Source organism: Lathamus discolor, chromosome 10, assembly GCF_037157495.1.
Source record: "Lathamus discolor isolate bLatDis1 chromosome 10, bLatDis1.hap1, whole genome shotgun sequence".
Lineage (NCBI taxonomy): Eukaryota > Metazoa > Chordata > Aves > Psittaciformes > Psittacidae > Lathamus > Lathamus discolor.
The window spans coordinates 14,239,721-14,253,801 of NC_088893.1; the positions used below are offsets into that span (position 1 = coordinate 14,239,721).

The window sequence follows — 14,081 nt, forward strand, 5'->3', positions numbered from 1 at the left end:
ACCACAATCTTACCTCTAATCAACCAGGAGGCTGAGGACATTTTACAGAAGGAATCTCCTGCCATTCGGGAAGCTGAAAGCACAGACTGCGGGGACAAATGATAACAGCAACCAGTAGTTAAAAGGAACATGCTCAAAACATGCAGGACTTGCTCCTATGCCCATGAGGAGATTCTCCAGGTGCTCCCTGGACTATTCATCGGGAAGCTGGCTGGAGACACTGGCACTATCACTATTTCATCTTAGGCTGCAATCTCTGAGCCTATGCAAACGAGAGGACTTTAAGTTGCTCTGCAATGCCCACTCAAAGGCAAATCCCTGGTTTTGTCAGTGCTTGCTAATTCAGTGCTGAGAACCCCCAGCTCCGGCAAGCACAATGACACCTTGTTCAGTCTTTCAAAAAGAAAAAGAAAGGTGCATGGAGGTGTTTGTGTAATTGCACTTTATTTCAGCACATTTATCCTCATGGGAACCTCAAGATTTCACAGTCTGCTAGTCCAGAACTAGCTTGCTGTGAAATAAACGGCCTCATAGAGGCAATCTTTATTAGGTATCTATCACTAACCCAATCCAATAATTCCTGGTGGGAGCTGCAATGAAGTGAGAAACAGTGTTTCATAAACCCATCATCGCCCAGGCAGCTTTAGTGCCCTGAAAGCAGTAATGTTCTGCTCAGCCTAGGCAGCCCCCTAAGCAAATGAGGGGAACTTGCACAGGCCTTTAAACCTTAGCTGGAGCAGCACGACGCTCTAAAGACAGGCTTGCAGTGTAGCTGTCACCTGGAACTTACTGGTTTAATGGAGCTATTTGGGTTCCTGGGACAGAAATGCCACCTCCCAGAAGGTCTTTGCTGCCGAAGATGTCCTGGGAAGAAGCCTTTTTTATTGTTGTTATACCTCCAGTCTGGAATCAGACCATTTTCAGTGTCTGTCCCTTGAGGACCAATACGAACACTTCCCCAGCACCATCCCCCACCCTCACACACTCTGCAGTGTCTTTCTAGGGTGGCACGTACTGAACTTGCTAAAACACACTGTTCCAGCTTTTGGCACATCCTCCCCTTGGGAAATGGTGCTGTGGCCAAGAATCACAGTAGTATCTTCCCTTGGGATCACACTTCTATCATAGAATCAACCAGGTTGGAAAAGACCTTTAAGATCATAAAGTCCAACCTTGCAGCTGACTGCTGCTCCCCCAAGAAGGAGCTTTTCCTTCCCTTCCTTTCCAACTGCTGACTTTCCCACATGCACATTTTTCCATGTGCTATTTGTTCTCTTGTTCCTGCCCCTCTACTCTACTCTTGTGAGACCTCACCTGGAGTACTGTGTGCAGTTCTGGTGTCCTCAACATAAAAAGGACATGGAACTGTTGGAACAAGCCCAGAGGAGGCCACGAGGATGATCAGGGGACTGGAGCACCTCCCGTATGAAGACAGGCTGAGGAAGTTGTGGCTGTTCAGCCTGGAGAAGAGAAGGCTGCGTGGAGACCTCATAGCAGCCTTCCAGTACCTGAAGGGGGCCTATAGGGATGCTGGGGAGGGACTCTTCGTCAGGGACTGTAGTGACAGGTCAAGGGGTAATGGGTTAAAACTTACCCAGGGGAGGTTTAGACTGGATATAAGGAGGAAATTCTTTCCTGTTAGGGTGGTGAGGCACTGGAATCGGTTGCCCAGGGGGGTTGTGAGTGCTCCATCCCTGGCAGTGTTCAAGGCCAGGTTCTACAAAGCCTTGTGTGGGATGGTTTAGTGTGAGGTGTCTGTGCCCATGGCGGGGGGTTGGAACTAGATGATCTTGAGGTCCTTTCCAACCCTAACTATTCTATGATTCTATGATTCCACAGTGTTTCACCCCATGGAGTTAAGTGAGGAGTACCAGGAAGGCCACAGCAGAAATGGTGACAGCAGAAAGTGCTGAGGGTCCCAGTGGGAGCACAGGTAGGGCCATGAGCAGCCCATAAACTTACCTGAACAACAGCTCTCTCTGCATGGAAGATCAGAACAGAAATTGGGCAATGAGTGGTTAAAACCCCTCGCCTGCAAACTGTGGGGTAGGATGGATCTTCAGCAGTTGCTCTCAGGCAGATACCATGAGAAAGAAGGACGACAGCTTCACCCGTAGACCACAGAACGGGTAGTTCAGACAAGACACATGTATAAGCTGAGGTCATTTTAACATCTTATGCTCCTGGCCATGTATCTCAGCAGTAAACACACAAACTGCCTTTGAGAAAAGCTTCCTGTGCTGCTTTGCATACATGGCTGATGGCAGGCTTGGGGAGGGAATGTCCCTGGCAAGGTGAGGCTCTGGAGAGGATAGCAGGGCCATTGCTCTGAGGACAGCAAAGGGTCACCAGCCAGGCATGGCAGTGCTTGGCTGGAGGACGAGGCTGCCTGACTCCCTTGCTTGGAGTACTCACCCACAGGGAGCAGTCGCCAACTACACTCAAAGCTGCCCCCAAGGAAAACCAGCTGTAGCTTTGACCGCGAGGCACTCACCGTAGCAGATGATGCTCCAGCACTGCATCATCTGCAACTGCTTCAACCTCGGGGATTTTTACTTACTTAGTTGCTAATTAACACAAACTGATAATCAATAATATAATTACTGCGAAAAAAACCCATGTATACTGAAGTAAACACCTTTCCTCCTTCTTTTGGCTGTTTACTCTGCTCCTCTGTGCCCTACCAACAAGGACTGTCCATGGCCACCATCTCTCAGGGGTGTCCTACCTCAACACAAGTCACTCACCATGGCCATACTCCCTTTGGGACTGCGCCCTTGGGCACGGAACACTTCCTTGGACAAACCTATCTCTTCCCAGATCTCCTCCAGCCTTATCCACATCTTACATTTCTCCTCACATGTCTCCTCCCCTCATGGCTGTGGCTTTCTAAACTTGTCTGAGGTGAAGTTCTGCAGGGTCCTGCGATGGGCTGGAGCTTTGGGGCACGATGCATTGATCCCAGTGGCCCCGGAAGCACCTGTGAGGGACAGACACAGAGGCGCCCACAGGCATCTCTGCAGCCCCAGCTGCCTGTGTCTGCCTTGGGCATGACCACAGCAAACCCTGCAGTTATACCTGATGCAAAGGGCAGCTGGGAAGGATGCTTCCCAGGAGGATAAAGGAGATCAGTCCCTTATGTGGCAGGAAGCCTGTGCTGGGAAACACCAGACGAGGGTTACTGAGCTTACTGTCCTAAGAAGCAGAGAGAAGGGAAATCAATCACTGGAGCAAGCCCGGCAGGGACAGTCATTTTGGTGTACACAGTTTTCAGAAAACACATTAAAAATTTATTTTAAATATATTATAAAAGGAAGTCCATTCAGCTTTAAAAACACTAGGCATTCTATCCATGATTCCCAGTTTATGAAAGCTACTACATTAAAGTGCTACAAGTCCTTTACCACCCCCAGATATTAGGCTGTTTGTCCTAATATGCACAAAATAAATATACACTGATTCAAGAGGCACCATCCAGTTTTACAGATAAAACGCATGCAGTACAAGGAATAGACAAACCTATCACCGAGATCCTGGAGAATGCATTTTGAAACCAATTCCTTTCTCCCCCCTAGAGGCTACAGCTATTTGTTACTGTTATCACAATGGTTTAGTCTATTAGTTCTATCAGTTTTGTCTTGTTTTGTGGTTGAAATTCACATTTGCTTGCTCACTAATCAGGATTAGGACTTTAGAGTTGGACTAGTAGATTTAAGACCACATAGATCCAGTGGCTTTATAATTCCACTTTGGGACTTTTTTTTATAACAGCCTTTGGGACTGTTTGTGGTTTCTGATTTGGATACTCAGAAAATCAAATGCAGGATCTTGCATGCTGGTGAAATGCATGAGCCTTCACCATGAGGTGGAACATCCAACAGCTAACCGGGACACTCCCTGGTCTAGCTTTGGTTGTTACAGCGTACCAAGAAGAAGCTGCCATCCTTTCCAGGTCTTCCTACTAGGAGTGACATCCCCCTTCCCCAAGTCATTACTGGTATTGATTTAACAAAGGAAACCCCAGAGCTTCAGAATTACTGTCGTTCACACAGATTTTGCACTTACAAGTTGGACATATTAGAAAACACACACAAACACAGCACAAGTCAAGCTTTCTCTGCCATCCTTACCTCCCAACCCCTTTCCCTCTCCTCTCTTGTCCAGCAAGGCACTAGGAAATGGTTCAAGTTTAAGCATTTGCTGTACATTTACATTTTAAAAGGCACATCTTTATTTTAATGATGCTGAATTCCCCTTTCAGTAAGGCTCACACGTTCTTCTGTTACGATGTGGAAAAGGAAATTTCCCAGGCATGAAAAAAGCCACCTTGCACACACCAGAGCCCCAAATCTATTACTCTGTCTGTAGGCCTGAGAGATTAGCACCAGTATAAATCAACAACAGCTTCAGAACAAATCGAAGTATTACCATGCAACATAACACACATCCAGGGATCCCCCTGTTGTCTGGGATCCTGATACTTAAAAGCAGCAGAATTTATGCAGCCATGGAGAGAGGGGTGTTTGAATGCTTTTGGGGGGAAAGATATGAAAACATTTATTTTGCATATTCAATCTCCAGTCTTGACTTGCATGCAGATGTGAAGATTCACTTATGTGTTCATGCTTTAGCAATCTGTCTTACAAATAACCAAAAGTAATTGGAATAATTACCCAGTAAAGGCTCAATTAAAGACGTAGATGATGAAATACAGCCTCTATTTCTCAATCAGTGGATGGCTGGTTATATTAAGTCTTCTTATTAGTCAGCAAAGCCTCTAGGGTACTGAAAAGTATAATTAATGTAAATAAATTAATAGCTCAAAGCCCAGTGAGCCAAGTCAGAATTGGTGAGGCACTGATCACACTCAGATCCGAAACCATCAGAGAACAGATCAGATGAACTGTACTGAGAAGCACCCAGGAAGACCACTCTCGCTGAAGCTCCTGTTTCCATGTAGTGGTGGTTGGTTTTGACAACAGGAATTGCCTCAACAATTATCTAATCTTTCAGTGCAGACTGCTAGGAGCTTTCCTTTCCCTCCAAATTAAGATCATTAAGTGGTAAAAGACCTGTTCCTTACCGCAGCTCCCTCTGAAGCAAGCGCCCAGCAAGCCAAGCAGAGAGGACTCTCTTCACCAGGTGAGCCCAAGTACAAAGCAAGCCATGCATTTCTCAAACAGAAGCTAATCCTCTCATTAGGAAACTAAGACACACACAATTGCAAGCCGCAAGCAGAATGACCGACAGTCCATTCCTATAATCTGCTGATTGTGTCCCACTTTTAAACTATCACTGTTCATGGACAGCTTCTTGTTCCACAGGTATAAAAACATTCTTAAAGACATCTAGTCAGACCATCTAGTGATCCATAGTCAGCACTAGACTAATGAGAGCATTAATAACTTAAGGAAATCAACAGACACAAAGCACTGGGAGGTCGTTCTGTCTCCCACAGAAATGAAAAGGGATCCTAATGACATATTGTAATTACTGAGAGCATAAGATGTCAACTCTGATGCTGGCCTCACTTCCATAGCAATACTGCTGTACAACTGTCACAAAGGAATCCTACAGCCTTTTTTCACTCCCAAAATGTTAGATATCAATGCATTTGGAAAGCCTGGTCCCCGCTGTAATGCAGTACCCATGCTCCCCTTGCTTTGTGAATGCATGTACCACGTAAGTCAGCATGTGGCCTCAGCTGTGAGAATGAGAGAGGTGGGAAAGAATTTGAGCCTTACAGTCAACACATCAGGCTTGAGAGGCAGATAGCTGTGTCCTAGTTTGTTCCCAGTTGACAGACACAGCACTACATGGCCTCAAAAACATCTGAAACATGGGCAACGGTCCTACAATTGGCAACATCAGAAAGACCTCCCTTCTTCTGCAGCTCTGCAGAGGGAGACAGCCTGCTTGTTTCTTGACACTAGGCAGGAATCTCTTTGCCTTCACATGAGAAAGACACCTCTTCTGGGATGAGATTTTTCTGGTTCAGTATCTGGCACATCCTGCAGCCAAACCAGAAGGGTAACACCTTGCACAGCTAACTGGAGGTTGGGGTACCAGTGACACGCACGCATCAATCCCATATCTCTGCTTAAGCAAACAGATTTCCAATCACAGGAAAGTGTCCAGTGCTGTGGATGCTGGGAAAAGAGGAGGGATAAATAGCACAAGCCTAGAACACTAGTGACCACAGGACTCACCACTGCGACAAGCTGCACACTGATGAACAAATGGATAAAGACCAACAGCTAATTTCAGCCCTGACTTAATTATCCTGAACTAATCTGCTCATACCAACTGTGAATTAAGTTAGCTTTCAAACCTCTAAAGGAAAAATGGAAGTTGCCTTCATGTAATCGATTAAACTATGAAAAACTCCAGAGGTGCCCATGCTAGAAAGATTCTGAGTAAGAGGCAAATTTGGAGCCTGATATTCAAAGGCTCTTAGCAAAAATCTTCACCTGTAAGAACTGTGCTTACTTCATACCCCCCTGCTCATCTTTCACCTTGAAGATCCAACAGTGAATGACAAACTGACTGCAAAGCAAATGGACCAGAAAGGCAGATTCCTCATCACTAATAACTACAGCGCTGTTCCCAACACCCGGCTGCACTTCCACTAGAGCTCATTCCTTTATCAGAGCTGTGATTTGGAAAGTGATAATACTCAACTGATTGAAATATATTTTGGTTTAGGGCAAGAAAAAAAATCATTTAATATTTTGATGGCCTTTTTTTTTGATAGAAGGATTAAATCTTCAAGATTTTACTTATACGGGCTTTGGAAGATAAAGCACCTCTGTGGGAACGCTTCAGCAGGTGGTATAGAATCATAGAACCAACCAGGTTGAAAAAGACCTTTAAGATCATCAACTACAACCATTAACTCAGCACTGCCAAGGCCACCACTAAACCACGTCACTAAGGGCTAACTGATCTCCCCTCAAGATCTCCCCTGATGGCTGCCCCTCATGATCTCCACAAGCAGCCAGCCCTCATATGCCCCCCATAGTGGCCCACACTGTATAGCTGCTGCCCCTACCCCCCATGGTTGCCCCTTACACCCCACGGCTGTCCCTGCTCTCCCCTCATGACTGCCCCTCACCCCCAATGGCCACCCCTCACACCCCACAGCTACCCTTGCTCTCCCCTCATGATCCCTCCTTATGGCCACCTCTTCTTTCCCCTCACAATCTTCCCTCATGGCCACCTTTTTAGCAGTTACAGAAAGTCCTGGATAACAAAATCCTTTAACACCAGACCCAGGTAGGAAATAAAGCAAACAAAAAGCAGCTTCAATCGCATTCAGACTCCTCTAAAATCAGAGTTTCAGTTCAGTCTCAGCACAGAAGTGGCTCTCGCAAAGCCTTTAACATTCCACCATCCCCAGAAGAGAAGGATGCAGCATCTTCACAATAAAGCCTGGCCTGCTAGTTAACCTTCTCCTGAGAGTCTCCCTTTTACCTTCATTCACTGTTTAAAAAAAAGTACTCTTAAAAAAAGTTTTTGTAACCCTCCCCAGTAAAAACTAGAATTGTAAAATATATATATATATATGGATGTATTTCCTCAGTCTCTCAAAGATCAAGATTTCTGTTAAATTTTTCCAAGATGGTTGAGTTTGTATGTTCAAATATCCACTGCTGTGTTGGAGACGAGGGATTGCAGCTATTCATGAAGATCTTTCGGTCACTCTCACTGCAGTCCATACAGCTGCTGCTTACTGGATGGTAGAGGGTCTTGTCCTGGGAAAGAGAAATGTGATGTGAGGTTGCTGAGCAGAGAAGCAAAGCTGACTTAAAATCAACACAAGAAAACCAAGGTATTTTGTCACTTAGATGTACCTGAACAAGTTGTTCCACACTGAATTAGTTAGCAACTGTCAAGGTGCAGTCCCACCCCTTGCAACAGCATCCAGCCCATCTCACACCTCCACTGGGATGGTCTAAAGCCCTGTCGGAAACTAGGTTCTCCAGCCTACAGTGCTGGAGTTGCTGGAGTTGCAACTGCTGCTGCAGTTGCTCCTAAGCATATGAATTACTAGGACAAAGCATGTAGTCAAGAACTTCTTTACCTGTTGCCCATGAAAGTGCTTCTTAATAGGAGGATGAATTATGTACTTTTGGCATGACCTTCTAGTGTTCAGAATAATCCAATAAACACAGCACACGTCTTGGCAAACAGGTTTTGCAAGGGTATTGCATCACCTCATTGCCAGCCGTGGGCAGGACTGCAAGGAGAGTGTCCTTCTGCTTAGTAAGGCCTGGAGAAACAGTCCTCACCATTTCTAAGCGGTGGAACAGGGGATCCACCTCTTTTTAAGCAAGGATAATTAAGGGCACAATGGCAACAGACTCTTATTGCAGCTGCATGAAGAAAAGGAATAGAACAGGAGTGGTGATATTTTAAGGAAAATTGTCAACTGAAGTTGACACTTTCAATAAGAACACACTCACTTTTCGGTATCTCCAGAGCTGGTTCCCCTTCATTCCATGACAGTCATAGAGGGTCACAGGGCTGCTGTGCGAAATGGCATCAAAGCAGAACTTCTTGGTGTGCTGAGGATCCCCAGGACGGATGTCTTCCCTCCAGCTGAAGGTGAATACCTGCTGGGACAAACAGGACCCTCATGGTGGCTGGTGCTGGGCACGGTGCTTTCACCCGTAGAATGACAGTATCTGATAGAGAAAAAACACTTCCATCTCTGGGGACAGGAAGTGCTGAATAGGGGAGGCTAAGAGCTACCTCGTGGACTGCCACACAGCATGCTAAATGAGACTGTGCTGCTGCAAACAGCCATGCTAGTTAGCTTGGGTACTAATAGCAGCCTTGAATGTCTCTGCAATGCAGACATACATCATGGATTAAGTGAGCAGCTGACCAATTACAGCCTTTCACAGCAAGCAAAAAAGGCAGAGAGTTACAAGAGCTCGGAGTTAACACCGGCAGTAAACACCTAAGTCTGCACAGACAGCCTGCAGTCACCTTGAGAAGAGGCTGTCCCACATCTTCTGGGACAAGAGACCAGGAGCCCACAGCTCCCCATCCCACGCCAGAAGGGCAAACAGTAGGGCAGTGCTTCCTGGTGCCCTCTTCCACTGGCCCTGCAATGATCTTTTTCAGGTGAAATTAAAGCAGGGATACTACAGAAGAGAAGGGTTTTTATCTCTAGTAATAAGGCACAACCCATGCTTGGCAGTGCTATGGCCTTAATGAAAACTGCCAGATGCCAGCACACATGGCTTGGAAATCCCTGAACCATGGGGTTGACCCATGGGCAAAGAGTTGGTGAAGTACTGCCACATAATATGGCTCTGCTCCTTGCCCTGCCCCTGTGAGATTAGATTTTGGCCATGGTTTGACAGCGGAGTGGTCTAACTGCACCCTCAGTCTGACGAGCATGGCTTGGCTGAAGACATGTTTTAAGCATCACAGGACTGAATTCCACAAGTTGTTTAAAGGCAGGCACTGGTGTCGACCTTTTGCTTCATGCTTCGACAAGAACAGCATCTCTGGCAAGGGTGCAAGTGCCCTCTTGTGACCAGCACCAGCTAATGTGTTTCTAGCCAGCAGGCCTCCCTGCCAGTGCCTGAGGAGAAGGGCTATTCTGTGAGCTCCTTTTGGAGCAACGTGGAAGAACGGTCCTCTCCTCAGAGATGTCTCATGGGGCAGTAAGACAGACCTCTAATGAACAGGGTGCTACTACTTGAAGCAGCAATGCCAAGAACTTTTGCCACAGTTCTTGCTCCTGTTTCTCTTTTAAATCCCTCTTGCAAAAGAAATTACCACAATCATTTAGGCTCAACGCTATGCAGAAGTTCAATCACATTATGCTCCTAACCACTAATTGTTCAAGATCCTCCTCATGGAACAGAGGCTTAGTCTTGGACTGCCTGAGTAAATTGTTTTCATTTTGAGCGTTCATGCATCAGAACTGATATGCAACAACCCTTTGTCTCCTACCACTGAAGCCATTCCCCTGAAGAGTTATGCATGGCTCTGTAATAGGGGCATTGTTTTCTTGAGCTTTTCTCAGCTCAGCCGCCACAGTTTAGACAAACTAATATTTCCCTCCCTTTTCTTATAATAAAGCTGTCATTTATGGCACCTTATATGTTGAGAGGGTGAATCTATGGCCTGGCCAGTTTCATCTCTCTCCAGCAATGGTTGGGTGTTTATAATGCATTTGCCTCCTGTCAGAAGGATGATAGTAAGCGGTTATTGAATGCTCCTGCAGGTTCATTAATATGCATGATGCTCCTCCATCACTTCTCCCAGCACAACCTTTGAAGTTAATATTCACTTTGTTACATATTACAGCTGCCTTGTTACTGGTTTATTATTTTGGCATATTGTTTTCTTGTGCTCCTTTTTGTTCGCTCCCAGAACCTCAAAGCGGAGGTGAAAGCACTGCACAAAGCCTACCAGGCTCCAGACCCTGCCACAAGCACAAACCACATCCTGCTACAAGCCCACCAAGTATAATTAGCACACAAGCCTTGGGGTATACAACACCCTCCCTTCACCTGACAGTGTTCTGCAATGACATTTCTTCTCAAACATTCATCATTTGTTCTTATAACTTCTCCCTCCCCAAATTTATTTAGGGGCTGATGACTTATCAAAGGGACCATTACCTGCACGTTGTTCCATGCTGCTTCTCCTCTGTCCTTCACACAGTTTTCTAGCCTCAGTGGGGATCCCAGGGCTCCGTGCTTAGTATCCACACACAGTCCAGTTCCTACATTGCGTATCTGAAATAGTAAGTTAGGCACTGAATCTCCTTCTCTTACAAAGTGATAGGAAAGAAGGCTTAAATTGCTTTAAGTAGTGGCAGTATTTGTATGAAGACAGCTTTAAGATTCCTCACTTCACCATGTATCTGAGCTGGCAGATGACAGCTAGAAGAAAGCACAGCAATTCAAAAAATGGAGGTACAGAAACCTCCAGGACACAGTAAAACCCATTAACTACAGGACTGCAGAGCCCACTGTGGTGTGTTGTGTGTCTATGACTTCACTCCTGGGGCAATTCTTTTCCCAGAATACAGCATGCTTCCAAGAACAGGGATGGTTTTCCTGGCTTTCAGATGGGAAAGCTAAGGAGCAGAGCAGCTTAACACAGTTGTGTAGCCTTTGGAAATACTACTGCTCAGCTGCTGCCTGCCTCTCTCTAGCCCTCCCTGTTGGCATGTTCTGCCTTCTACAAAGCACACAACATGCAGAACAAGCCAAATCTCTATTCTCTCTGTAGCTGTGCACTGATAGAAACGGCTGCCTAACTGCCTTCTTTGATCAGACCAGCGTAATGGTAAGGGAGTTCTGGTCTTTGAAACACATCAAGCAGGATCTTTGAACACTCACTTGCCACCTCACAGCAAACTGCTTACTGGAGCCCGGGGGTAAAACAACCTTAAACCAACCCGCAGCCTGTTTGCCCACTGCAGGCTGCAGAGCACAGACTTGCCTCTCCCCAGGCGGCTGCTGGAGGCTCCACTGGTGGGTAGAACTTTGGCAAGTCCCACGCGACCTCGTTCATGAACCACTTGAAGCTTTTGCAGTTGAGGTTGTTGCGGAGCTCCTTCTGAGCCGCGACGTCCCCTGCAGAGAGGTGCCGGTACTCCGGTCTGCGCTGGTAGATGTACTCTGCATACTCGTCCATCCACACCTCTGCCACCCGCTTCAAGTTCTGTGTGCGTAAGAGCCACGTGTGAAAAACCAGAGGGAAAAGCACCTGAGAATGCTCTGCACAAGCTACTGACATTAGCATTCAGAACAGCTCTGCTGCTTGTGCTCGGAAAGGATTTTCATGCACATCCACTCTTTCTGCCCAGCTTCAGGATGAAGATTATTTTTATTATTCTCCAGTTCCAAGGGACTTTTCAAAACATATTTTTAGTTGAGGTCAAACCAGAATCCTGGCACTTGGCCATTATATCTAGTGCCTTGTGGCTAAAAAAACCAACATTAATCAAAGGCTTTTCTCTTTCTTTCCATTTTTTTTTTCTTTCTGTGAAGAAGCTACTCACAAAATGACGCTGGTAAATACCGCTGGACATTCAAAGGTCCCTGACAAAAAGCTGCTTTCTCAAATCCTTTTTATTGCATCTTCTAACCCATCTAGGAATGGGATTTGCTGTACTCCCTTCTGGAAAGCTTCAGTTCTCAATACTCTTTCTTACCACTATTTTTCAGTTTTCTTGGGTAAAAAGCTGTTTAAGAGAAACCCTGAGATACCACAGCAATACAGAACTTTTAGGTGATGACCTTTCAGAACAGAAGCAAAGGGCTTTATCTCCTAGCAGCAGTGTATTTCATGTATCACTGTAAAGCTTAATCCACTGTGCAATTCCAAGCCAGCAACGAACACCACCCTGTGGAGATACCCACCCTACAGCTTGTCAGAACATACTCAAGAGATTGTTGGACCTTGGACTGTTCTCTGGTAACAACAGGCACATAGTTGGTCACCACTGTCGGTGACCCAGCAGCACTTGCCCACCTTGCATGAATACAGTCAGTCCAGCAACGGTCATATACTACCAAAAACTGAGGACATTGAGAATGAGCAGTGTGCTTGCTGCCCCTGCCCCAAATGCAGCCGACATACAACTTAACGTGACTGTATGATCTTAGATGCCAAGAGACAGCCTCTCCTACACCCTTCTGCCATCCCCTTCCAGCACTGTGAGTATGCAAGAGCTGAATACTGAATCAAAAGAAATATAGCTCCTTCCTGAAGGGATGGCACAGAGAGGAGAGCACTCTATCGCTCTGACAGGTCATTGCTGGGCTGAGTAATAAATCCAAATCTATAACTAGGGTGATGCCATTAAACAGGGAAGCATTTTAACACTGTGCAAGCCACAAGCTTGCAGAACAGCAGGGCACATCTTGCGGTTTTTACTCATGCAGGCTTCCTGCTCCTATGATTTTTTACTCCCACCAGAGGGCAATGCAATCCCTTCCTAATTTGGAAATTAACTGGAGAGCTCTAACGCAGGTAGGCAACAGCTCTTTCCTCTTTGGGCTACACTAGAGTAAGAAATAGGATGGCACAAAACATTCTATTGTGGAAAATTACAGCTTGCCCATTCAGTGGTCTGTGATGCTTGAAGCTGAGAGGTCTTTCAAGCTCCAAAACACAATCGCCATGCTGAAGCCTTCTGCTCTGGGGGAGCACAGCTATAAAACAACTGAAGTATTATATAGATAAAGCCATATCTTGTTTGTATTGGTAATTCCATAACCAGTGCCTGATTGCAAAAGTCCATTCCCAACACCTAGCACTGGCTGATGTCTAGAGCATAGAGCTGCCTGCACATGAGTCTGCAGCTCCTGGGCACTCTTCCCGTTGTGATACACATCCTCCACTGCAATACCACTCAGTTTGACCACCATACAAACACAGTTTATAGACTATAAACCCTACATTTGCCTCCCATTGTGGGGTGAGAGGAGAGAACAGCACAGTCGATTGCAGTCAAGACATCTGTCATGGGTAATGCCATTGCCACTTACTCTGGCCAGGCTGACTCCTGTTGGAACCTTGTATGGAACATATTTTCTGTAGATATGACCAACTCTAGAGCAAGGGATGTCCTCCATGCGACCTCCACACATCCATACCTGTGGAACAGCAGAGATACAGTTTCAGTCTTGATTATATGGAGAAAAATGAAGAACAAAAAAGACTTTCAAGTCACGAAAAAGCTTAACCTAGATTTTTTAAAGTACACCCTCTCCCAAAGAACCTCCCCTTCTTGCTTTAGTCTCAAATCCTGTAACTAACTGCTTAGAGCCATGCAGCAAGCCTTGATTTAGCACAAGTGCTATCAAGCCCAATAGTCAAACAGTCCAATTTTGCATTCTTTAGAGAAAGGAACAGAAACAAAAAATCACCCAGAAAATAGCACACAGCACACTTTAAATTGATATATGTTATTACAGCAATAGTAACCACTGTAGTTAAACTGGACTGCCATACAAGACCTGGGTGCAGACTGTGTAAAAGGGAGGCCATCTCTATAGTACTGGTTCTATGTTATGCAAGACACTCCAGGGAATTCAGTA

General features: G+C 45.8%; 1 protein-coding gene across 1 annotated transcript in view; it reads right to left on the minus strand.

Moving 5' to 3' along the window:
• Positions 1–7,139: 7,139 nt before the first annotated feature.
• GALNT10 (polypeptide N-acetylgalactosaminyltransferase 10) overlaps positions 7,140–14,081 on the minus strand; it is a 79,425-nt gene continuing 72,483 nt past the window's right edge. Inside the window, exons 8-12 of the mRNA XM_065690323.1 lie at positions 13,530–13,637; positions 11,476–11,697; positions 10,647–10,763; positions 8,466–8,615; positions 7,140–7,754 (exon numbers count right to left, since the gene is read on the minus strand). Coding sequence (XP_065546395.1) covers positions 7,587–7,754; positions 8,466–8,615; positions 10,647–10,763; positions 11,476–11,697; positions 13,530–13,637 — 765 coding nt within the window. The 3' untranslated portion in view covers positions 7,140–7,586. The remainder of the gene's footprint in view (positions 7,755–8,465; positions 8,616–10,646; positions 10,764–11,475; positions 11,698–13,529; positions 13,638–14,081) is intronic.